This window comes from Oncorhynchus keta, chromosome 25 (assembly GCF_023373465.1).
Source record: "Oncorhynchus keta strain PuntledgeMale-10-30-2019 chromosome 25, Oket_V2, whole genome shotgun sequence".
NCBI classification, from domain to species: Eukaryota; Metazoa; Chordata; class Actinopteri; order Salmoniformes; family Salmonidae; genus Oncorhynchus; species Oncorhynchus keta.
This window is the reverse complement of record NC_068445.1, coordinates 7,766,055-7,792,560: the sequence shown is the minus strand read 5'-3', so window position 1 is coordinate 7,792,560 and position 26,506 is coordinate 7,766,055. Positions and strand designations below refer to the sequence as shown.

The window sequence follows — 26,506 nt, the reverse complement described above, 5'->3', positions numbered from 1 at the left end:
TATCTTATTTAGACGGCATGTGATTGTAGACAATTAATGGAATTAGGAAAAACTCCACTACAAAGATTTTGTTAGTTTTACAAACAAAAAAAAGCCCTCCTGTGGGACTGACGTTAAGAGTAGTCACTGTACCGTTAGTCCCCACACAAACACTTTTAATAAAGCGCCCCTTGTTTAGGTGGGCGGTGAGTTGGATGCGTGAACATGGAAAGCAAAGGACTGAGGTATGCCGCTGTAGCAGTGTGTAATTTTAACTGGGAACACTGCCTGGAGAGCAGAATAATGACTGGACTAGGCTACACCCGAAATCAGATCACCAATTTCTTCAAAATAGTTGAAGAAAGAAGTAACTTAAGGTACTAAAATCGGGAGGAAGTCGATCCAAATGTTTTGTCCACAAACTTTTCAGAACTTTTCCTATCGTTAAGAAAGAAAAACTGCGCTGCACAAAAGGTTTATTGATTACAGGACAAGGTAAGCACGAACTCGTTTTACCCCATTAAGGGTTCCTATTTTCAACAGAGTATTTTGTGTTGATCTATGTATTTCATATTTTTAGAACTGCATTTGAAGAACACTTTATGAAGGTATATACCATATTGTGCCCATTCTATGTGTGCTATTTCCGTTCTGAAGTTTTTGTGTCTTTTAAAATCGGTTTTGTACACCATCTTCAAACAGCTGAATATACAATATTTCTGGTTATGGAAAAAATAGGTCATAGTGGTTTAGATGGTAGGCCTACAATGATTCTCTTCACAATGACTGTTTTTTTTTTGTCACATAAACTGAAATTAGGCGAATTATTAGGATTTTTACAACCAGGAAATGGCAGAGCAATTTCGGCATAGTGCATATTTAATTGCTTTTTATTTTAATTTTTCTATTCAGATTTGGGCAAAAAGGCCAAAATATACAATTAAATGCTGAAATCGCTCCGCCATTTCCTAGTTGCTAAAATTCTAATAGTTTGCCTAATTTCAGTCATTGTGTAGAGAATCATTGTACCATCTAACCCGCTGTGAAATATATTTCCATAACCAAACATATTTGTATATTCAGCTGTTTCAAGCTGCTGTTCAAAACCGAAAGTAAGAGACACAAAAACGAAACTTCAGAATGGGAAGCATAGAAATTGCACACATAGAACAGATCTACCGCTTCTTAGGCTTGCTTTCAACGGGAATGAAAGATCTGCAACTCACATTTCCATGTGAATTTGCTCAGATTGCCCCAAAAGTGACATATTGTAGCTTTAAGACATTGGGGTTATGAACATATTCTCTGCTGTCAGGCATGCATCCACATGAGTGTGAAACCTATTGTAGAGTTGGGGGCTGTGGTTGAAACAATAGTGGAACTTGTTTTTGCTAACCCCCATTTTCCCACGACCATATTTGCACCCAGACATTCCCCAGTGGTCTGGATCATATCCATTAAATCCATGAGGAGGATTAAGGAAGTCACACTGTGTCTCTAAGGGGATAGTTATCCTCAGTCTGACCCAGCTGACATGTCATCATAAATCATTACTACTGCCAATATGTTGGAGGAGTGTGTGAATGTGTGGAGACTGATGAAGGGAGGACAGCTCATAGTAGTGGCTGGAATTGAATTAATGGAACGGTACACATTTTGTATTTGACACAGTTCCATTGCATTAATGAGCCTGTCCTCTGATTTAAAGGCCCAGTGCAGTCAAAAACTTGATTTGCCTGTATTTTATATACATTTCCATACTATGAGGTTGGAATAATAATATGAATATGTGCAATTTATAATGATCCCCTTTTAGTGTAAGAGCTGTTTGAAAAGACTGCCTGAAGGTTCAGCCTGTTTTCGTTGGATGGAGTCTTAGCCTTCCATGGTGACGTCACCATGCGGTAAATTAGTTAATAGACCAATAAGAAGAGAGTTAAACTTCTTTGCCAATAACAGCACACTTTTAGTTTTCCCATCCCCACTCAGACCACTCCCAGACGGTCCTAGCATAATTCTTGCTTGAAGAAGCTGCTAAGAAGCCATTTTTTTTTTTTTTTTACCATTTTAATTCAAAACGATCACCTTAAGGGTACTTCATTGTTACCCAGAAATGCTTTGATATTGAGATAAAAACGGCTGCATTGAACCATTAAATTGAAGCCAGCTTCCACTGGTGTGAACACACAATAGTATTAGCTCCTGGTTCTGGACTCATTCTTTGTTTGAACTCAACAGAGTAGTCTCAAACACTTATTCATTTGTCACCCCTCTATTTGGAGAGTTTATCAAAGAAAGCCGCTCTTCATCCTTTCATCTTTTCACCCTCCACAGTAAAGTCTGATAATCCTATTTGTTGGAGTGTACTAGAGGCACTCTCTTTTCCCTGACTGTATTGCAGTCTCTCTATTTGTGTTGCTGCTCTTGGAGGAAGTTTACATGTCAACCCCATGTGCTGTCAGAGAGAGTGAGAACATTCTACAGCCATGGACATGCTACAGTTTATGATGTTTGTAGTTGATACCAAGGATGCACTGTATAACTCACTGTTAAAGGAATGCCGAGACAAGGTGACTACATCCTGGGGAATCCAGAATGATGACACAGCATTGCTGTCTCTCTCTGTGTGTGTGTGTGTGTGTGTGTGTGTGTGTGTGTGTGTGTGTGTGTGTGTGTGTGTGTGTGTGTGTGTGTGTGTGTGTGTGTGTGTGTGTGTGTGTGTGTGTGTGTGTGTGTGCGTGTGCGTGCTTGTCTGTGTGTGCAAGTGCATGCATATGTATCTCTGAAACAAAAAGATGTTGCTGGATTTATCATAGTAAAGGCCAGACACAGCCCGCAACTGTATGGTTGATTCTGACAGGAGACCTTAACTTGGGTTTCCAATGATTCCCCAACAGGATACAGATTGTTTTGTACAAAGCAACACTATATATACAAAAGTATGTGGACACCCCTTCAAATGAGTGGATTCGGCTATTTCAGCCACACCCTTTGCTGACAGGTGTATAAGATCAAGCACACCGCCATGCAATCTCCACAGACAAACATTGGCAGTAGAATGCCCATACCCAGAGCTCAGTGACTTTCAACATGGCACGGTCATAGGATACCACCTAAGTCAGTTCGTAAAATGTTTGTCCTGCTAGAGCTTCCCCGGTCAACGGTGAGTGCTGTTATTGTGAAGTGGAAACGTCTAGGAGCAACAACGGCTCAGCCGCAAAGTGGTAGGCCACACAAGCTCACAGAACGGGATCACCGAGTGCTGAAGCATGTAGCATAAAAATAGTTTGTCCTCGGTTGCAACACTCACTACCGAGTTCCAAACTGCCTCTGGAAGCAACGTCAGCACAAGAACTGGTCTTCTGGAGTTTCAAGAAATGGGTTTCCATTGGACTCTGGAGCAGTGGAAATGCATTCTCTGGAGTGATAAATCACGCTTCACCATCTGACAGTCTGACGGATAAATCTGCATTTGGGGGATGCCAGGATAACTTTACCTGCCCGAATGCATAGTGCTAACTGTAAAGTTTGGTGGAGGAGGATTAATGGTCTGGAGCTGTTTTTCATGGTTCGGGCTAGGACCCTTAGTTCCTGTGAAGGGAAATCTTAACGCTACAGCATACAACAGCATTTTAGGCGATTCTGTGCTTCCAACATTGTGACAACAGTTTAGGGAAGGCCCTTTCCTGTTTCAACATCACAATGCCCTCGTGCACAAAGCGAGGTCCATACAGAAATGGTTTGTCGAGATCGGTGTGGAAGAACTTGACTGGCCTGCACAAAGCCCTGACCTCAACCCCATCGAACACCTTTGGGATGAATTGGAACGCCGACTGCAAGCCAGGCCTAATCGCTCCAACATCAGTGCCCAACCTCACTAATTCTCTTGTGGCTAAATGAAAGCATGTCCCCGCAGCATCACCGAATGGAAAGCCTTCCCAGAAGAATGGAGGCTGTAATAGCAGCAAAGGGCGGACCAACTCCAAATTAATGCCCATGATTTTGGAATGAGATGTTCGACGAGCAGGTGTCCACATACCTTTGGTCATGTAGTGTATGTTTAGTAACCAAAAGATCAACCAGAACACACATTTTGCCCATAGTGACAAATGGAGCTTCCCATGGAGTGACTGTGGACTAACCTCTACTTACACCCTTCTCTTTCATCAGTTTATCAAGCTCTCCTGCCAGTCAACCAGTCTGTATTAATGCTGTTAATAAATACCACACTTTTTGTTTTTCGCTTAAACAGGACCCCTCCCCCCCCATGCTCCAGCGTCACTTCCAGTTTCCCCTGAAGAAGAACTCAGCACCTCAGCGTGACATAAGGGATGAATGAGGTACGGAGGGATTAAGGGACCATCTGAATAGAACCCAGGACCCCAGGAGAACACACGTGGGATTTGCCTTTTCCATTCGCAGGGGTCATAGGTCTTTACCAGCTTTCTGTTTCTGTCATCTCCAAGTAGGAAATGCACCATTTAGCAGTGTAGCCATTCAGAATTTGTCAGGTGGTGGTTGCATGTTTCCCCACTTGAAAAGGCTTCTGGGCCGTGGCCATGAGATAAATGTTTTGCAGCACAACATTGTTTTTTTCTTCTTACTTGAACCAGGTAGTTCCCTCTCTGTTTTAGTCAGTTTAGCATCGGCAAAAGAAAGGGAGACACAGCGTTACTATAATGTAGTAATGGGTTACGTGTGTACAGTGACTTCAGGAAGTATTCACACCGCTTTATTTTTTCCACATTTTGTTGTTTAACATCTTGTGTAGATCGGCAACGACCAACACTAATATATGTTGATCAGATAAGTATTCAACCCCCAGATGAGACAATACATGGTATAATCACCTTTGGCAGCGATTACAGCTGGGAGTCTTTTTGGGTACGTCTCTTGAGATATTTGCACACCTAGATTATACAATATTTGCCCATTATGCTTATTTAAATTCTTCAAGCTCTGTCAAGTTGGTTGTTGATCATTGCTAAAACATTTAAAAAACATTTTCATGTCTTGCCATACATTTTCAAGATGATTTAATTCAAAACTAGGCCACTCAGAAATATTGTGGTCTCGGTAAGAAAATCCAGTGTAGATTTGGCCTTTTAGGTTATTGTCCTGCTGAAAGGTGAATTCGTCTCCCAGTGTCTGTTGGAAAGAAGGGAAAATACTTTGGAGAAAATATTCAGTCATGGGAAAAGTGGATTTGAAGTCATCCTCTGTTGTGCTCTCCGTCTGGTCAGTAAACTGGTTGGAAATTCAGAGGCATCCCACTCTGTTCTCCAACCCCAAATGGAAAAATCTGGGCACCACTACCATGCACTGATCTTGGGCCAGTAATGGTCAGGCAATGCATTGCTCAATATTTACAGATGACGTTCCCAGGCTGCCAGCGGCTGCAAATGGCTGACTGGTGGACATTCTGTGCCATCAACGTGGCCCACAAGATGAGCAGGATGCCAGAGCTCTGCCCACACACATCTGGGTTGCAGTGCACTACATTTGACCAGGGCCCATAGGGTATTACCCCCATAGTGCACTAGAAAGGAAATAGGGTACCATTTCAGCCCTGGCTACTTCAGGATCAAGGCTACATACAGGAGAATCACTTTTAGACATACATTTTCTGTTTCTTGAAATACACAGTCCAATCACCCAAAGGCTCATTCGATTCAAGTAACTGTTTGTCGTGCAATCAGTGATACTTGTTCAGGGTCCTGTTTATTAAGCACAGAAAACAGACTGAAACAGGAACCTTTTTATTCGTTTTCTGTGGCAAAAATATGTTCTGCTTGTGTGCCCAAATGAACACGACCCAGGTCATTCACAGTTGAGTGAGACCAAATACAAGGTTTATGATTGGACTGCTAAGTTTCTCTCCCGTGCCTTTGACCTATGACCCAGATGGAGTTATAACCTGTGTATTTTGCTATGGTGTTTTTTTAGAACCGCTCCCCTGCCACTCTACTGAGAAGGTGCCGCATCGCCATGACAGAGACGGACACGCCTCCCTCGGCTGCGAACAGGGCTGCCCTGTCCTCGGGCTCAGGGGAGGGAGGAGGAAGTGGCGAGGGACAGCCTGATGCCGATGGTACCTGTCCTGATCTGTCGGCACTGGCCGACCTGTTTGAGAGTGAGGAGGGCTCCCAGTCACCTCAGGACCCGGCTCCGGACGTCGACCGGCCAGGCCAGATGCAGCCAGGGGACGGCCGACAAAACCTCCGCATGAAGTTCCACGGTGCCTTTAAGAAGGGCATCTCTAACCCCATGGACCTGCTGGAGTCGACCATCTACGAGTCACCCGTGGCGCTCGGCCCCAAGAAAGCCCCCATGGACTCTCTCTTTGACTATGGTACCTACAGGCACACCAACAACAAGAAGCCACGCAGGAAGAAGCTCCCGCGAGGGTGAGGAGGGCCCACTGTTTTGAAGTAGACACGTGACTCATTCGTTATGGTGGCTTTCAGGAGTCTAGGAGCAGAGGCATGCAGAGGCATAGATTGTTGAACAACGTGTGGAGTTAGAAGCAGCATAGTCGATCACTTCTGGGGTGTAAATGTGACCGACTGGGTTCGAACTCGGTTTCTCCTGCATGCCACAAGACTGTGTTAACCCCCTGAGCTTAAAGCCTAGGCATCGGCTTGGAGAGTGAACGCAAGTCTTCCGGTGTCAGGCAAGGTTGTTTATCACACAATTGTGATTCACCTAACTGTCTCTGTTACACAGACCACACCACAGGGTTTGTACTTGGAACCGAAGGTTGTTCGCCATGTTTAACACCTCACCATATAATATAAAGGACAAATTCCCGTAAGAGATGGTCTGGTTTATAGATACACAAAAACTGCCTCTATGATTGTGGCTATATATTTCTACCATATAAGAGATTTCCCCTAAAAATGTTGATCAAATTGGCTTGGTTTCTGAGCTGAGAGTTGTATTAATATTCTATTTTACAAAACATTGCAGTTTTCGTTATTAATCAAAGGCTTGGCTTGGAAAAAATGGCTCATTGCAAAAATATAGAAACTCCTTCAGCTGCCACTGTTTAGTCACAGAGGTGTGTCCCTCTCATGTGGAACTTCGTAAACAGAAGGGCTAGTCAGAGGGACATTCAGGCATCTAACAGAGAGTGTGTTGTTGTTTCCCTCCTCGCAGCCGTTGAGGTAATATTTAGGCTGGAGCTTGTTCCTGGCTACCTGTTTCACAGTGAGGTCTATTTATTGAGTAGTTCAGTAGTAGAATTTGGACAGCGGTTCACTTTATATGGTTTAACTTTCAACTTTTTTCCTAGGCTACAACCACTGGTAACGCTTTATATAGTCCACAGGTATGATGAATTGTGATGGAGTTATAATGCATTGTTAGACTTGTCATAAGCATATATGACCCCCATATAATATACTTTTATCATCGCATTATGATCCTGACTAAATACCAGCCATTTTGAGTGTATTGAACATTTGCTAGAGAGACAAAGCATATAAGCCTCATAATAAGATATTTAAAAGGCTCATATGTGCTTATAACAAGTGATAAAGCATTATTTTACTGTGGGCTTTAAATAAAGTGGTGGCCCAACTGTCATTCTTGACCCCCACTGTTTAGTCCCCCCACCTGTAGGCCTATAGACGCCAGAGATTACCATTTAAAAAATAGTCCAGTAAACAGCCGCCATCTTTCATTTCGGATCAGTAATGTAACACTGAGGGATTTCTGTGTCCCTACCAATGGTGTCTATAAACACTTAGAGTATGTGTTATACACTGAGTGTACAAAACATTAGGAACACCTCCCTAATACTGAGGCCCTCAGAACAGCCTCAATTCGTCGAGGCATAGACTCTATCAAGAATGGTCCACCGCCCAAAGGACATCCAGCCAACTTGACACAACTGTCAACATGGGCTAGCATCCCTGTGGAATGCTTTCAACACCTTGTACTCAAGAGTCCATGCCCCAACGAATTCTGAGGACAAAATGCAGAGCAACTCAATATTAGGAAGATGTGCCTACTGTTTTGTACACTCAGTGAAACTGTTGAGCGTGAAAAACCCAGTTGCAGTTCTTGACACACTCAAACCGGTGCGCCTGGCACCTACTACCATACCCCGTTCAAAGGCACTTAAATATTTTCGCTAGCCTATTCACCTTCTGAATGGCACACATACACAATCCACGTCTCAATTGTCTCAAGGCTTAAAAATCCTTCTTTAACCTGTCTCCTCCCCTTTATCTATACGGATTGAAGTGGATTTAACAAGTGGCATCATAGCTTTCACCTGTATTCACCTGGTTAGTCTATGTCTTGGAAAGACAGGTGTTCCTAATGTACACTCAGTGTATGTGAGTATATGTATGTCAATGGTCCCTACATAGTAAGACTGAGACGTCCTGCAATGAAAGTCTGGACCCTCCGGGCTTGGACCCACCCAAGGTGTTGAAGGTGTTTAACCGCGTGCTGCTCTTCGATGGCGTGTCACGGGCCGACCCAGAGGCCCTCTCCGGCCTGCTGGAGTACCTACAGGGTCACGAAAAGAGGCTCACCGACGAGGAGTTCAAAGGTGAGACGACCCCATTGGTGGTGTGGTGGGTGGAGCCCTGTGGTGCCAAATATCTCTTGTCTCAGCTTTCACAGCCAAACGTAGAAAGGTCGGAGGAAAAGAGAGAAAGTGTGTGTTTGTTGAATTAGATTTTATTTAACTAGGCAATTCAGTAAAGAACAAACTTTTATTTATAATGACGGCCTACAGTGGGTTAACTGCCTTGTTCAGGGGCAGAACAACAGATTTTTACCTTGTCAGCTCGGGGATTCGATCTAGCAATCTTTCGGTTACTGGCCCAACGCTCTAACCACTAGGCGACCTGCCGCCCCAAGGGGTGGGGCTTAAGGGGTACGACTAAGATAGCATCAGAACTTTATCTCAAACATGCCACATCTGGCCTCCCGAGTGGCACAGAGGTCTAAGGCACTGCATCGCAGTGCTAGAGGCGTCACTTCAGACTCAGGTTCCATCCCAGGCTGTGTCGCAGCCAGCCGCGACTGGGAGACCTATGAAGCGGCCCACAATTGGCCCAGCGTTGTTAGGGGAGGGTTTGGCCTGTCGGAATGTCCTTGTTCCATCGCGCTCTAGCGAGTCCTTGTGGTGGGTTGGGTGCATGCACGCTGACTTCGGTCGCCAGTTGTACAGTGTTTCCTCCAACACATTGGTGCGGCTGGCTTCAGGGTTAAGCGAGCACTGTGTTAAGAAGCAGTGCGGCTTGGCAGGGTTGTGTTTTTCGGAGGACGCATGGCTCTCGACCTTCGCCACCTCCCGAGTCCGTACAGAAGTTACAGCGATGGGACAAGACTGTAACTACCAATTGGGTGTCATGAAACAACAAAACATCTGTTACAGTTGCCTTACTAAAGGAGAAGCCTTACTTTTTAGTCCACTTAGCCCTGTTACTAACACCTTCGGTTAATGTGTCATCCTGGAGTTTTGTCATGACTTTATGTATTGATAATAGGTATCGATGTCTCAACAGACCTTTTTCTTAGGGCTTCAACTCTTTGGCATGTCCTGTGACTTGGTTATCTGTCTCTGAATTCTAATTTTTCCACCGTCCTCTCTTCCCCGTTGTTCTTGGCTCCATAGTGCACTCGTTCCACGGAGCGACGAGTGTCTGGGTTTTCACTCCTTTCTTGTACTTGATTGATGAATTAAGGTCACTAATTAGTAAAGAACTCCTCTTAACTGGTTGTCTAGGCCTTAATTGAAAACCACAAAACCTGCAAACACTAGGCCCTCCATTGAATGACTGACACCCCTGCCATAGAGTAATGAGAAGGAAGCTACTGTGATGTCAGAGATTTTGTCCTGTCAAGGGTGGGTCCAAGGACAGCATCCTGTTGCCAGTCTGTGTTTGTGTGTGTATGTGTGTGTGCTTTATAACAGAGAGCAGAGAGAAATCACAGCAAACTGTCTCCTTCTGGGAAGAAAATGACTCAAGTGGCTTGACAGACTACATGAAAAACTCAGACTAAAAGTAAACAATAGAAGCAGACAACTTACTTGACCACCACATTTAGTTTGGCTGTTGTTTCTCCTGGTTTTGAGGCATTTTCATGTTTCGTGAAATGTCTTGCTTGCTTCCCTTTCCTTTCTTATTTGATCACTAACGAGTTATCACCAGTTTTTACTTTTTCAACCAACATAAAAATGTTTTCTGTGTCCCTAACCTCTTTCTCTTCTCTCAACTGGCAACTGTGTTTCAGGTTATTTGTTGGAAATTCCACTCTAAGCACAGTTCTGTGTATCATAAAGTTCACCTGTACTGCAGCACAGTGAAAAAGCATTTGCTTCAAATTTGGAGGGTCCTGCTCTGTCTGGGGAAAGAGAAAGGGGTATACCTAGTCAGTTGTACAACTGAATGCATTCAACTGAAATGTGTCTTCCGCATTTAACCCCACCCCTCTGAATCAGAGAGGTGCAGGGTATATTTCAGAAATGCATTTCATTACATCGTTTATTAGGTGATTGCTTATGAACTTGGCACTTGGTGTCGCCGTGGCTGCAAGACCGTTTGTCACATGAACAATGTACCTTGCTGCCTAAGGATATTTTAAAAGTCCTTTTTTTATGTCCAGAACAATGCATGTACATGTCGTTTCGGAGTACCCCTCCCCCCATCAATTTGGTTTTATTTTCTCCCAGAACCTTCTACGGGGAAGACATGCCTGCCCAAAGCCCTTCTGAACCTGTACAGTGGTCAGAATGACACCATTCCTATGCTGATGGACATTGCAGAGCAGACAGTCAACCTCCATGAGTTCATCAACACGCCCTTCAGAGACGTCTACTACAGAGGTAAACTCTCTTCACATTTTAGCCCCTAAAAACACCAGGGTCTTGTTCAATAGGTACTTCATTGACTGAAATGCTCACTTTTGGTTTCTGTTGTGAACCTTTATAATGATTAATTGTGTGCCCGAATGAACACGACCCTGTATTAACCAGTCGTTTGACTAGGATTGAAGTAGATTATTTCAAACTTGGACTGTGTCAATAATTTGATATTATCACAGATAAAAGTACCTACCTGCAATGTAGTGCCAACTATGCACACGTAGCCCAGTACTACTTCCACGAAGGCAGGCTTAATAGAGGCGCACTTACCTACAACGAGTCCTCCACAGCCCCTTCTGCACAAAGAGACCACACATCCTAGTCTCCGGGCCAACACAGGGCTGCTCTATGGGGCTTCTATTTCCAGAGGAAGGCTGGATGATGTGGCTGTTACACCTACAATATTTGCCTTTACAGCTTGGAAACCACAGTGCAGCACACCTATTTCTTCCATTCACTGTCTTAGGTCTAAGCACAATAAACTCCTTGTCTAAAAAACACTTCACTCATCACACACTATGTCAGCCACTTCAAGATTTGCTGTTAGAATGGGATTTCACACTTTTGCCAGGATATCTCACATTCCGTGTGTCTGAAATTACTCCCTATGTAGTGCACTTTTTTTCCATAGGGCTCTGATCAAAGGTAGTGCACTATATAGGGAATAGGATGCCATTTCAGACACAACCATAGTCCACCTCCACACAGTAATGAAGTAGTAGACAGATGGTGATTGCTGAGGAGCCCATGGCAGCCATATGGTCTACTTACTGTTGGTACAGGTCACCTTTAATGAACATACAAGCCAGAAGGAATGTGTTTATGTCTGTATGCCTGTGTGCCATGACTGTTCACAGATTTGACACTGCAGCAGAACCAAGCCACCTTTGTTGAGCATAAAAAAAAAACACATTTATTGATGAGATACAGGGACTTAGTGAATGTGGTATCACCTTAGTTTCAACAATACCATTGTTGAAATGTGGATAGGAGAGGAAAGCGGTTGACCTTCGACCCAGTCATTTTTTCGTCTTTGTCCGAGACCTCTAGTCAATGCACCTTTCCGCACTGCTGAAGGTGGCAGTGAGACTCCAAACAATGTAATAAATTGACTGTAGAGTTCAGTCCCTCTCAGGCAAGGCTGGAATAGAGAATATATGAATGATCTAAGAATCCCAATTTAACCACTTGTCCCTTTACCCAATGTGTTGACTGACTGTTGTGTGGTTTGACAGGCCAGACGGCGCTCCACATCGCCATTGAGAGGCGCTGTAAGCAATACGTGGAGCTGCTGGTGGAGAAAGGGGCAGATGTTCACGCCCAGGCCCGCGGACGCTTCTTCCAACCCAGGGACGAGGGGGGCTACTTCTACTTTGGTGAGACACCATAACGTTAGGATCAGATCTGATCCATTCTTCTGTCTACAGAAACCACAAGATTTAGATTCGAGATTCAATATTTTCAATATTGTTAAGTCTTCAGTCAGCAGGGGCTTAAAGTGGCAGTACATTAAGTGTAGGAGTATAGTTTAAAACCTCTTAGATTTAAAGTCCCCTGTTTAGGGGACCTGCGAGGTGCTGGTACCGCTTCCGACTAACATTTGTGCATATAAATCCTCCCACGAACACAGTAGTATGTTTTTTGTGCCAGTGTGACTTGGGATGTGAAATCAAAAACAATTTGAAGCTGGGATGTCTCGCCTACCATTTCATTCTCTCTTCCAACTGGCCAACTCCTGGCTGAAACCCACGTCAAAGCCACTGACAAAGTGGCTGAAAAAGAGTTTGATTGGAAAAGCGTTATTAGCTGCTACTGGTTATTAGCTAGCTACTGTACCTTTTTGATTTTGGATCCCGCGACGCGGTTAGCGTCAGTTGCTGGGACCGCTGCTATCTGTCCAGGGATCCTGACGACCAAGGGTCTGATGATGAGCTGCTTGGCGTAGCAGTTAACCTAGCTGCCACTGTTAGCTGCCGATCAAGCTAGAGGGGTTTCCTTGAGAACTTGAACGCAGCCCACAACGTGGTTTTCCCTTGTGGCTAGGACCGCGGATTATCCTGGTCTTGTGGTTGTCTAGATCCCTATTTTGTCGCTGTTTCCATCTTCCCTGTGACCTGCCCTGCCTGGAATTGCAGGGAGTAACAGCATAGCCTATGTTGCTACCATGACAAAGACCAAATCTGGTGGGAGTACCGTTGAGGACAGTGGTGTCTCTCGATCACAGGTGAAGGATCTTTTAAACAAACAAAAAGAGTTCTACAAGCAGTTGTTACAACAACAAGAAAATAGCTTCAAGTATTGTGTTCGAATACTGGTGCAGTCAACTAATAGAATAATGGAGCAGAGAAGTCCAGGACCTGAAGAATAGTTTGCAGTTCTCACAGGGTCAGCTAGATGAGTTTAAACAGGAAAACGGCAAGAGGGCAAAAATCTATAAATCATTGAGAGAGGACATCCGTTCTATATGTGAATCCATGATAACAATGCCGGAGAAATCAGATTATCTCTAGGGACAATCAAAATGGAACAACATTGTTGTAGATGGAATTGTAGAATCTCCACATGAGATCTGGACAGAGTTTGAGGACATAGTGAGGAAAATTATCTCGGAGAAACTGAAGACGGACCACATGAAGATTGAGTTAGAATGCGCCCACAGGACTGGAGAACCCAACATCGGCCCAGGTAACAGGCCCAGGCTGATAGTTGTCAAGGTGGATAGTACAAGTCTCAGAGTTTATTATAGTACAAGGGGCAGGCAAAGGGTGGTAGTCCAAATCCGAGTCCGGCAGGTACAGGATGGTAGGCAATCGGTAAGTCAAGGATGGTGTCATGACTTTCACTCCTGGGTGAGGATCAGAGAGAGCCCGCCCCTCTCTCTTTCTCTCCCACCAGAGAGGAAGGGGGGTTTATGACTTAACAACCAGTCGTAAATGGTTTCTAACTCTCTGCCTCTCAGTATCCACGAATGGAATGTCTGAGTGGTATAAAGAGATTCTTGCCCAAAGAACTTCAACATCCAAAAGGGGATAATGAAACAATATTCCTAACATAAAGAATGTGGGAAATGGTCGGTGGGGATGAAAAACAATGATGATGTCGTATCATTTGTGATTTTGTGGTATCATTAAAGATGTTGTAACAGAAACATTGTAACTTCAAGAGCTTTGTTGTTGTAGTCTAAATGTTGTAAAACTCATATGATTAAATATGAAACTATTTGTGAGAAGATTAAATGTGATTTTATCCTAAATTAGACAATTGTTTTTCATGTAAAGTTTTACCCAGTTAGTAACCACGCCCACGTGAGCACAGACATTATGCCAAAAGGATGGAACGCCCCTTATTCCAGAGTGCTTATAAAACGACTCCTAACGAAATGTACATTAGACCAGAAAACGTGGAGTGGTGGCGACACATGGAAATGGTTGCAATTTAAATAGAGCTTAGGGCCAGTAACCGAAAGGTTGCTGGAACAAATCCCCGAGCTGACAAGGTAAAAATCTGTCGAACTGCCTGAGCAAGGCACTGTTCCCTGGGCAATGAAGACATGGATGTCGATTATGGCAGCCCGCCACACCTCCCTGATTCAGAGGGGTTGGCTTAAATGCAGCAGACATATTTCAGTTGTACGGACGGTAAGCCAGACGTCACAAATGGTTTAAAACTACTAGACCAGAAAGTGTAGAGCTATGGTTCGATGGTACAATGGTTAGACTCTACCAGACCAGAAAAGGGTAACTCAACGAAGACTAGACATGCAGCTCTGCATGTAATGTAGTCTAGGAAACTCAACCAAAGATGAGAAAATAACATTTCCTTATCAGAACGTGTTGTATCCAGTCTAACGAACACTTCCAGCAAAGAAAGCTACTACTAAGGGCATGGTGACCTCTGGTGGACAACCAGAGACTTTCTTTCAAACTATTCGACACATACTGATTGGGTGATTTCAACAGAGAGAGACGACAAAGACATACAAGCATAAATATGTACATTGCGTTTCTAAATCCGAATGAGCGGTTGTTTCGGTGCTAAATACCCATATTTATGATGAGCGTATTATTCAACTGTATGTACGATAGTTGAATTCCTTTGACTCTCCTTCTCCTTCGCTCTTTCCAAGCCTTTATATCGGGTTAGTCTACCAGGGACCTTTCATTGCATTGTTAGTAATCAACGTATAATCGATCCTGTGTGTGTGTTTTATGTAATTCTGTGTGATTATTTAGTTAGTAAGTAAATAATTCGGCCAATTTGTGTATCGCTGATTTAACGGATTATGCGATGTTCAGAATGAGACTGATATGAGGTAATAATAATGAATGGATGGCTAATTTTGATAACGATATACTCTGATATTCTTGAGTTACTTCTGGAAAACGGTAACTCATTAAACAAACTTTTTCCGTGGTGCCTCAAGATTGCGTGTGAGTTAATTGTTACAAGATGAATGTAATCATCGTAATAATTAAACATAGTTCATTCATTTGATAAGATAATCATCATCGCATTAATGGTACCAACATCACGACACAGGCAAAGAGTCGTATTCCAAATCAGAGTCAAGCAGATACAGGACGGCAGGCAGGATCAGGGTCAGGACAGGCAGAAAGGTCAGGGGAAGAGTAGGGAAAACAAAAACTAGAGCACAGGAAACACGGCAACATGCTGGTGGGACAAGACGAACTGGCAACAGACAATCAGAAACTCAGGTATAAAAGCACAGGGGATAATGGGAAAAATGGGAGACACCTGGAGAGGGGTGGAGACGAGCACAAGACAGGTGAAACAGATCAGGGTGTGACATCCTGAGGTTCAAGGACAAGGTAGCGGTTCTGGAAAAAGCCAAGAACTTGAGGGGAACGTATATCTATTTTACAGTCATCTAAAGCCTATTATTTTGGGGTATTGCTATTGGCCAACAAGTGCTAACAGTCAGTATCTAAATAATATGTATGAAATTCTAGATAGGGTTTATGATGTTAACAGAGAGGTCTACTTTCTTGGGGACCTGAATATTGACTGGTTTTCATCAAGCTCTGTGCTCGAGGAAGTTTCTCACTGTAACAATGCCTGTAATCTGGTTCCGGTTATTAATCAACCTACCAAGTGTGTTTACTAACACTACAGGAACAAGATCATTCAGGTTTTGATCACATTTTTACTAATACTGTACAACTCTGAACTAAAGCTGTATCCGTACCCATTGGATGCAGTGATCACAATATAGTGGCTATATAATATAGTCTTTGTTTCTGGCCATTTTGAGCATGTAATTGAACCCACAAATGCTGATGCTCCAGATACTCAACTAGTCTAAAGAAGGCCAGTTTTTTTATTGCTTCTTTAATCAGTACAACAGTTTTCAGCTGTGCTAACATAATCGCAAAAGGGTTTTCTAATGATCAATTAGCCTTTTAAAATGCTAAACTTGGATTAGCTAATACAACGTGCCATTGGAACACAGGAGTGATGGTTGCTGATAATGGGTACGCCTAGATATTCCCTAAAAAATCAGCTGTTTCCAGCTACAGTATTCATTTACAACATGAACAATGTCTACACTGTATTTCTGATCAATTTGATGATATTTTAATGGACAAAATGTGCTTTTCTTTCAAAAACAAGGACATTTGTAAATGACCCCAACCTTTTGAACGGTAGTGAATATTTCATTGCTTTTCAACCTCTGCCATATCGTGGATTCAGAGCAATCTGTCTAAGATAACTCAGAGGGTTTCTTTAATGGGGTCTTGTCTAACGTCAAACACCACCGGGAAGCTCTCGAGGCCCTCTACTTTTTTCTATTTTTTTTTACCAATGACCTGCCACTGGCATTAAACAATCCAGTGTGTCCATCCATGTATGCTGATGATTCAACCACATACGTGTCAGCAACCACAGCTAATGAAGTCACTGAAACCCTTAACAAGGAGTTGTCGTCAGTTTTGGAATGGATGGCTTGTAATAAACTGGTCCTGAACCTCTCTAAAACTAAGAGCATTGTATTTGTTACAAATAATTGTAGACCTCAGCTGAATCCTGTAATGATTGGTGTGGCTGTTGACAAGTTGAGGAGACTATATTACTTGCTGTTACCTTTGATTGTAAACTGTCATGGTCAAAATGGTTGTAAAGGGTGGCTATTTGCAGAATCTCATATATAAAATATATTTAGATTTGTTTAACACTTTTTTGGTTACTACATGATTCGATATATGTTATTTCATAGTTTTTAATGTCATCACTATTATTCTACAATGTAGAAAATAGTAAAAATGAAGAAAACCCTTGAATGAGTAGGTGTTCTAAAACTTTTGACCGGTAGTGTATTTTACAGTTAAAAGGTGAAATCTTATAGTTAGTGATTTTATAATTTTATGATACTATATTTAGAAAGCATAACATCATTTCAAGCCTTATTCAAACAGTTTTGTTGAATAGGAAATACATCATATGAAATATTTCATGTTTTCATATTTGTATCATATTTGCACTGTTTACTTGAGCTTGTGTCCCCAAAAGTGACTACACCTCAGCAATTTCTACCTTTTTATTACCAGAAAGGTGAGGTTTTAGCCTTTCTTGGAGTATGCAGCGTTGCTAGTTATTGTTTATGGTCCTCTCATGATAAATAATTACTTTCGGGGATCACGTAGTTTACATTTTAGATTACATGTAGTTACATTTAAGAGTTAAGCACATGATGAGACTTCATACATGTTCGATTTATGGTAACATTCATGCCCTAGCATTGTATTATTGAACTTTGGCAGTATTTTGATACTGTTAAAGTCATATTCTATTCCTCTTGGCTTTTTAATGACACGTCTGTAGTTTTCCATGACAGGCGCCTGGTTTCCCGAAACTGTGAGGTCATGTCAGTGTGTCTAAAAGCAGTGCACTTGAAAAGTGGTTTTCTAGCTACCTCAGTGTGCCTTTTATTTGACATGCCCAGAGGTTTGGGCTACAGAGACTGCATCGCTGCGCAGTTGGATAACTTGGAGTACTATTACACTACTAAGGTAGTGTTAAGCATCTTTTGGAAAATGCTCTCAGTTGCCATGGTAAGCAGCGGTGGGAAAATGACCCAATTGTGATACTTGAATAAAAGTATAGATACCTTTTTAATTGAAAGTTACTCAAGTAAAAGTTAGTACTACTACTAATACTACTTGAGTAAAAGTCTAAAAGTATTTGGTTCTAAATATACTTAAATATCAAAAGTAAATGTAATTGCTAAAATATACTTCAGTATCAAAAGTAAAAGTACATGCAAATGTATAAAACAAATAGTAAAGTACAGATGCCCCCAAAAATGACTTAAGTAGTACTTTATAGTATTTTTTTACATGGCGCTAAGTACCTTACACCACTGATGGTAAAATTAGGTGACATTAGAGCTCACCCTTCCCTTTTTACATGGCAGGTTTGGGCTGGGAAAACACAGTCAGAACAGTTCGCCAGGCTTATGATAAACTCATATAACCACCCAAAACTAGTCTGATGTCACATCATCAGAAATGTCATTTATTAGTAGTAGGCTTCTCCAAAAAAGAAAAGAAAACAATTGTCACAAGTTCAACAAGTATTTCCAAACAGTTTAATGATGACCCGAACTAGACTGTGCTGACTGATATTTCATTTTGACATGGTCTTTTCTGGCACTGTGTTTGCAACTATGGTGAATGCTTTTACCAGGCCAGTGCAGAAACCTACAGCTCTGCTCATGAATGGGAAAGGGATATAAAGGAGACACATGCAAAAGACAGGAGATTTGAGTAGGCAATTATTTCCCCCGAGAAACTCACTACTGCCATTGTTATTGTATTGATGCGTTTACGTTCCATCACACGAGGGATTATATCCAGTGGCACTAAGTGCGACTATCATTCCCAAATCATTCCTAACTCCTGGCGTGTCTGTGGCACAGTGCAAGTCATTCACTATGGAGCTTTGCACTAAGGGAACCAGGAAACCTGGCAGAGAGGCGACGGCTAATGTGATTTGGCGCTTACTCCAACACTCCGCAAGCACCCGTGCAAATCCATGAAGAAGAGCATTTCCCATGCGAGGTGACAGGTTAATCTGTTACCCGTGGCAACGGCTCGTTTTCAGTAGCCGCTTTTGGCACACTGGTTTCAATGCACAGGCCCCTCCCTCAGACAAGTAGTACTAATTGTGCCCTTTTCGTTGCAAGGTTTCTAAATCCAATTTTTGATCCACTTATAGGTAGGCTTAGCCTGATGACTCACACTAAATTCTTCCGCCTGCTCTGTTGTTCGCTACATATTTTTGTCTGCCATGTCCATAGGCCCGGTGTAGCGTCTGGCCTGAGTAAGGAGTCTGGGTAGCCAGGCAAAGAGCCTTCAAAGACATGTTGAAAGTGGTGTGCTGTTCCATATGAATTTACATCACTTCCCAGAGTGGAAAGAGACTGCCTGAATGCCAGTTGGGCAGGGTTTGCACTTTTGGGTCTTTTTCTATTGCTTCCGTTGTAAAAAAGGGCATCCCCTTGATTGATGTGCTTGTTGCTGTGTGTATCTGACTGTATCTCTTTGGCCAGGCGAGCTGCCTCTGTCGCTGGCAGCGTGCACCAACCAGCCGAACATGGTGCACTACTTGACCGAGAACGCCCATAAGAAGGCTGACCTTCGTCGGCAGGACTCGCGCGGCAACACAGTGCTACACGGCCTGGTGCACATCGCCGACAACACCCGGGACAACACCCGTTTCCTCACCAAGATGTACGACCTGCTGCTGACCAAGTGTGCCAAACTCTACCCAGAATGCAGCCTGGAGGACATTCTCAACAACGACGGCATGTCGCCCCTTATGATGGCAGCGAAGCTGGGAAAAATTGGGGTGAGAACGAACTCGTATGTCACGTGTATGAGGAGTCATACTCTTAACGGGATAGTTTGTATAACCCATGGAAATGCTATCGTGTGGTGCCTTGTTGGATTCTGTATCGTATCATTGACAGAAGACACAATCGCAGTAAAACGGACACTAAAGGTCAGCTTTTGTTGTTATTATTTCTCCCAGGTTTTCCAGCACATCATTCGCAGGGAGATCAAGGACGAGGAAGCGCGTCACCTCTCACGGAAGTTCAAGGACTGGGCGTACGGCCCCGTGTACTCCTCCCTGTACGACCTCTCCTCGCTGGACACCTGTGGAGAGGAGGTGTCCGTGCTGGAGATCCTGGTCTACAACAGCCGCATCGAGGTGCGTGAAAGCCTGCTTCGATAAAGCCTGCTTCGATAAAGCCTGCTTCGATAAAGCCTGCTTCGATAAAGCCTTGACTCTAAAGCTCTGGGAGCGAACGCAAGTCTACAGTGTCTTTTGTTGTGTGGCTGAGATTGTGAGGTGGGACGGGGCAGACAGAGGCCAAGTGTGGATTTTTGCCTTTTTGTCTGTAATAGATTGGTTTACCTGAGATAAAGGGAGAGCCAGCATGGTAGGAAAGATGGAGTATGATTTCTCTTTAACACCATACGCTCCTTCCTATCATTATTGTGAGTTCTCCTGCACTGTCCGCAGAATCGCCATGAGATGCTGGCTGTGGAGCCCATCAACGAGCTGCTGAGGGCCAAGTGGCAGAAGTTTGCTGCCGTCACCTTTTACATCAGCGTTGTCTCCTACCTGGTGACCATGATCATCTTCACCCTGGTGGCCTACTACCGCCCATCCCAGGGAACGGTACGTACATGATCAACAACTCAAATACAAATGCAACAAATATATGCACTTATTCAATGTCGGTTTGGATGAAAGTGTTTGCCAAAGGGCATTATTATTATTATTATTATTATTATTATTATTATTATTATTATTATTATTATTATGTGTATTGTGCAAACAGTATGGGTGCCATGATTAGCAAAGCTTTAACTCTGTTTGTCCCTGCCCAGCCTCCGTACCCTTACACCACCTCCACAGACTATCTGCGTCTGGGAGGGGAGGTTATCACCTTGGGCTCCGGAGTCTTCTTCTTTCTCACCAACGTAAGTCTGCAGCCTGCAGCCACCACACCTTCTCTCCGGTTGAACCATCCAATCAGAGTTACAGCTTTGAATGTTGACTCTACAATTAACAACTTGTTTTTGAAGAGGCCTCAAGATGTGTACACAAACACACACTTTCACTATAAGAGATCTTCGACCTCCCCTGTAAATTGATCTCTCTCTCTCTCTCTCTCTCTCTCTCTCTCTCAAAATCTCTCTCTCTCTAAATCTCTCTCTCTCTCTCAAAATCTCAAAATCTCTCTCTCTCTCAAAATCTCAAAATCTCTCTCTCTCAAAATCTCTCTCTCAAAATCTCTCTCTCTCGAAATCTCAATCTCTCTCTCTCAAAATCTCTCTCTCTCAAAATCTCTCTCTCTCTCTCTCAAAATCTCAAAATCTCTCTCTCTCTCTCTCTCAAAATCTCAAAATCTCTCTCTCTCTCTCTCTCTCTCTCTCTCTCTCTCTCTCTCTCTCTCTCAAAATCTCAAAATCTCTCTCTCTCTCTCTCTCTCTCTCAAAATCTCAAAATCTCTCTCTCTCTCAAAATGTCTCAATCTCTCTCTCTCAAAATCTCAAAATCTCAATCTCTCAAAATCTCAATCTCTCTCTCAATCTCAATCTCTCTCTCTCAAAATCTCTCTCTCTCAAAATCTCTCTCTCAAAATCTCAAAATCTCAAAATCTCTCTCTCTCAAAATCTCAAAATCTCTCTCTCTCTCTCTCTCTCTCTCAAAATCTCTCACTCTCTCTCTCTCTCTCTCTCTCTCTCAAAATCTCAATCTCTCTCTCTCTCTCAAAATCTCAATCTCTCTCTCTCTCTCTCTCTCTCAAAATCTCAATCTCTCTCTCTCTCTCTCTCTCAAAATCTCAATCTCTCTCTCTCTCAAAATCTCAATCTCTCTCTCTCTCAAAATCTCTCTCTCTCAACATCTCAAAATCTCTCTCTCTCTCAAAATATCTCTCTCTCTCAAAATCTCAAAATCTCTCTCTCAAAATCTCAAAATCTCTCTCTCAAAATCTCTCTCTCTCAATCTCTCTCTCAAAATCTCAATCTCTCACTCAAAATCTCAATCTCTCTCTCAAAATCTCAATCTCTCTCTCTCAAAATCTCAATCTCTCTCTCTCAAAATCTCAATCTCTCTCTCTCAAAATCTCAATCTCTCTCTCTCAAAATCTCTCTCTCTCAAAATCTCAAAATCTCTCTCTCAAAATCTCAAAATCTCTCTCTCTCAAAATCTCTCTCTCTCAAAATCTCTCTCTCTCTCAATCTCTCTCTCTCAAAATCTCAATCTCTCTCTCTCAAAATCTCAAAATCTCTCTCTCTCTCAAAATCTCAATCTCTCTCTCTCTCTCTCAAAATCTCTCTATCTCTCAAAATCTCAAAATCTCTCAAAATCTCAAAATCTCTCTCTCTCAAAATCTCAAAATCTCTCTCTCTAAAAATCTCAATCTCTCTCTCTCTCTCAAAATCTCAAAATCTCTCTCTCTCTCAAAATCTCTATCTCTCTCTCTCTCTCTCAAAATCTCTCTCTCTCTCTCTCAAAATCTCTCTCTCTCTCTCTCAAAATCTATCTCTCCCTGTCCCCTCTTTGTAGATTAAGGACCTCTTCCTGAAGAAATGCCCCGGGGTGAACTCCCTATTTGTCGATGGCTCCTTTCAACTGCTCTAGTAAGACTCCAGCTCCCCCTCCTTAACCTTCAGCTCCTTTGTAACACCCTCTGACTTGTACCCGAAGGCTAATTTATCATCCTCTCTTAATTGAGTCTTCGGTTTAATTCCACATTAAAGCCCCCCTTTCCCTGGCACGTTTTCTAGTTTACATCTTCTTTCATTAAACTCACGATCCCAACAAAGAGCGGAGGATGCTGAGCGCCGCTCCGAAGGGTGTTTTGTTTGCATCATTAGTGCTGCATCTGCGAGAGCCAACATGGTGTCCGTTAAATCCCAAATGGCATTCCTGTGTACTGGGAAGGTTCTCTGTGTCTAACACGTAGGAAAGGATAAGGATTATTGCCGTTTCCTGGAATCTGAACACAAGGGCCATGAGGGTACACTGTTGCCAAACATTTTGAATCGGAAAATGAAAACGGGTTTCTTACTGGACAAGTCTCCTGTATCTCTAGCTTCATCTACTCTTTGCTGGTGATAGTGACTGCGGCCCTCTACCTGTCGGGTATCGAGGCCTATGTGTCTGTGATGGTGTTTGCGCTGGTCCTGGGCTGGATGAACACTTTATACTTCACTAGAGGCCTGAAGCTCACCGGCACCTACAGCATCATGATACAGAAGGTATCGACTCATTCACTCTCTCATCCATCACATTGAATTTGAAATCCAAATGGACTAATTGGACACTAGACACCTGATCACAATTTATCCTTCTTCCTTGGCTCTCAGATTCTCTTCAAAGACCTGTTCCGGTTTCTGCTGGTCTACGTGCTCTTCATGATTGGATACTCGTCAGGTACAGTGTCCCCTACTGCACACTTCTTCTCAGCAGTCTGTCGGCCAGTTGAAACAGAGGAGAAAGCTACCTTATCATCTCCTCCTGTTTCCCATGTCACCCCCCAGCTCTGGTGTCCCTCCTGGCGGTATGCCCCGGGCCTGACGAGGTGTGTCCGGAGGAAGGCGGCTGCCCCACCTACCCCCAGTGCCGGGACACGGACACCTTCAGCAACTTCCTGCTGGACCTGTTCAAGCTGACCATCGGAATGGGTGATTTGGACATGGTCAGCAGCGCCCAGTACCCAGCTGTCTTCCTCATCCTGCTGGTCACCTACATCATCCTCACCTTCGTGCTGCTGCTCAACATGTTGATCGCTCTGATGGGAGAGACAGTGAGCCAGGTGTCCAAGGAGAGCAAGAAGATCTGGAAGCTGCAGGTGAGTGAGGAGAACAGCTGATGGACAGCTAGGGTCCCAATGCAGTAAACACTACTCATTAAAGCACAACGCAGCAAATGTCACGGAAAACAAAAAATAAACATTTATTATTGGAAGTCCCTCCTCTTTCAGTCATTTTTCTTACGTTTGGTGCCTAGTAAATATGTCCCTGGGATGCCCTGGTGATGGCCTTATGCACAGTGCATCCTCTAGTTCACGGTCACATTAGTATGTTATGAAAAACATTACTGCATGTTGGTTGACGTTATGCTTCAACAACAGTGGGCTACGACAATCCTGGACATCGAGCGCTCCTTCCCTGTGTGTCTGCGGAAGTCCTTCCGGTCCGGGGAGATGGTGACCGTGGGGAAGAACTGGGACGGTACCCCTGACCGCCGCTGGTGCTTCAGGTACACATGCTAATTTCACTGAACTCTCACCCCTCTCTGCGTCAGAGAAACGTGTCTGATTGGTAAGTCAAAGGCAAACATCTTCTGTGGTCATTTCAGGGTGGACGAGGTCAACTGGTGCCACTGGAATCAGAACCTGGCCATAATCAACGAAGACCCAGGCAAGAACATAACAGAGACCCAGCAATGCCCTGGTACAGTGCATCAAACCGTCCGTGGCCTGAGGAGAGGTGAGACTCTTTGACTGCGTTCTCTAAACAAGATGCGCTGATGCATACGTACAGTTCACCAAGGCAAATACACCGCGTATAAGGGCAAGCCAAATCACATCAGCCAACATTTTACTTTCTTTCCCCAACCCATGTAGATCGCTGGTCCACGGTGGTTCCACGGGTTGTGGAGCAGAATAAAGGGCCACGAACACGAGACCTAGTACTGGAGATGGAGCCACTGACCCCCAGACACTGACCCTGTGCAGAGGGCTAGAGCCCAGCTCTGGGGGCCTCCAGGATCCCAGGTCCTTAAGAACACCCTGCAGATCGGAGGTACTCAGACTGACAAAGAAGAGTTGGGCCACAAAGTTTGCCACTTTGCACAAAACTCTGTCGGCATGAGATTAGAACCAAAGATCTGTACAAATTATTAACAGACAATAGAAAGGATTTAGAAAATATAGGAATGTAGTGTTTGGTCAAAGGAAACCATCCATTTGTTTATCAAATGCTTTTTTTATTTCAACTAGTTGTGAATGGTGGTCATACCTCCTGATTATAAGTATCCTCTACCTTGGTGGTTTTAACCCGGGAGGAAGGACCCTCGGGAAGCTGTTACCTGACAGAATGCCCCGGCTTCAACTTTCAACATATCCAAATGTGTGTTTTCAAGAGTCGATCATAGATGAGACGTATGTCGATGTGATCTATTGGGAGACTGCTGATGAACGCATATTGTACCTCCTGTATTTAGGAAAACTTGCTCAGGGAGTTCAAGAAGGCCAAAATATTTATTATATTCTTACGCGTATCCTTGTTGTTTTTAGCATCTGGATAAAGAACTGAGAGGAACTGATTAAAGTTCAAACAAACCATTTTGGGATGGGATGTTCAAGCACAATATGTACTGTATGTATGTAGCTATATACTAAATGACAAAAAACTAAAGCTAGCTTTATATGGCCCACCGTTTTTCATTTCCATCAGTTTAGTCCTGTTGATAGTCTGACACACAGGGTCCTAATTTTATTATTCATGCTTGGATAGGATTGCTTTGATCATAACAAACAAACACTGAATTGATTTGTTGAGAGGAAGATATATTCTCCCGAACAGTATTTATGAGGATTTTTTAAGCTTTGGGTGTTATACCAACATGAAAATAGGCCTTTAATTAAAACCAAAACATTTGCTACTGATCCAACATCACCCAGAGAATGGTTTTGAAGATGTAAGATGTTTTTCCATCATGTTTTGTTAAGGCCTTTTAAATCATAATGGACATTAGCTTCCTATGTGTTTCAAAATGTTTTTATTTTATTTGATACAATTCCTAATAAATTTTGCGACAACGTTAACTCCGGGTCTTTTTGCCTTTTCTGAAGAAAAAAAAAATCACTTTATATACTATTATATTGTATAGGCTACAGCAGGGATCATCAAATAGATTCAGCCGCGGGATGATTATTTTATTGAGCGGTTGGCCGGAACATAATTACAAATAATTTGTAGACTACCCAAACAGATATATTATTTGACTAAAATAATCATTTCAAGCCTTGCTTACATCTGTATAAGATATATTGTCCGTGGGAATACTTGGGAACAGTTTTCCAAAATTAAAATCACTTGAAGCTGATTTCCTGGTGTTTTTACAGTCTTTTATGTCCAACAATAAAAAATAAAATGCGATTTTTTTACAAAATGTAACCAATTTAGCCTGCGGGGCCGCAAATTGGTGAACTCTGGGCTACGGTCAATGATTTATTTCTGTTCTGAAGCTGCAATTTACTGCAATCCTTATGTTGGCCAGCAGATGGAAGCAGAGGTCTAAATTCCTCAATGATATAGTCAGTGCCCTCACGTCGCAAAAGCACCATTAGGCACCAAAAGGAAGAAAAAAGACCACCTGACCTGAACTTGTCCAATAAGAAATCCTCTTTTTCCATTGGAAATGTTTTGCTACGGTGTTTCCCTAATGAATCCGACCCTGACCAATTACTTTAAAAAAAATCTAAACACACTCTCATACATCAGTCAAAGCCCCACTACCTCCAAAAGCACCTCCAGGGTTTCCCCCTTCATCCAGCAAACCTGCTCCTTTGTCTTCCCCTGCAGTCATGTG

At 43.1% G+C, this 26,506-nt stretch overlaps 1 protein-coding gene across 1 annotated transcript; it reads left to right on the top strand.

Moving 5' to 3' along the window:
* The first annotated feature begins 191 nt into the window (after positions 1-191).
* On the top strand, positions 192-25,906 carry LOC118358065 (transient receptor potential cation channel subfamily V member 4). The gene is made up of 17 exons (XM_035735484.2): positions 192-474; positions 4,232-4,319; positions 5,926-6,386; positions 8,358-8,542; positions 10,676-10,828; positions 12,103-12,243; positions 19,437-19,735; positions 19,919-20,098; positions 20,414-20,572; positions 20,785-20,877; positions 22,472-22,545; positions 23,001-23,166; positions 23,275-23,341; positions 23,449-23,759; positions 24,042-24,169; positions 24,269-24,399; positions 24,537-25,906. Exons 2-17 carry the CDS (start codon positions 4,311-4,313, stop codon positions 24,635-24,637), a joined length of 2,658 nt encoding a protein of 885 aa, XP_035591377.1. The 5' UTR covers positions 192-474; positions 4,232-4,310; the 3' UTR covers positions 24,638-25,906.
* Positions 25,907-26,506: the final 600 nt, after the last annotated feature.

What these genes read in the sequence shown, in the direction of transcription:
- LOC118358065 (XM_035735484.2), top strand. An exon ending in TCTACAACAGCCGCATCGAG is followed by an intron (nt 20,099 to 20,413) that starts GTGCGTGAAAGC and finishes CACTGTCCGCAG; the next exon opens with AATCGCCATGAGATGCTGGC. An exon ending in AGAAGATCTGGAAGCTGCAG is followed by an intron (nt 23,760 to 24,041) that starts GTGAGTGAGGAG and finishes CTTCAACAACAG; the next exon opens with TGGGCTACGACAATCCTGGA.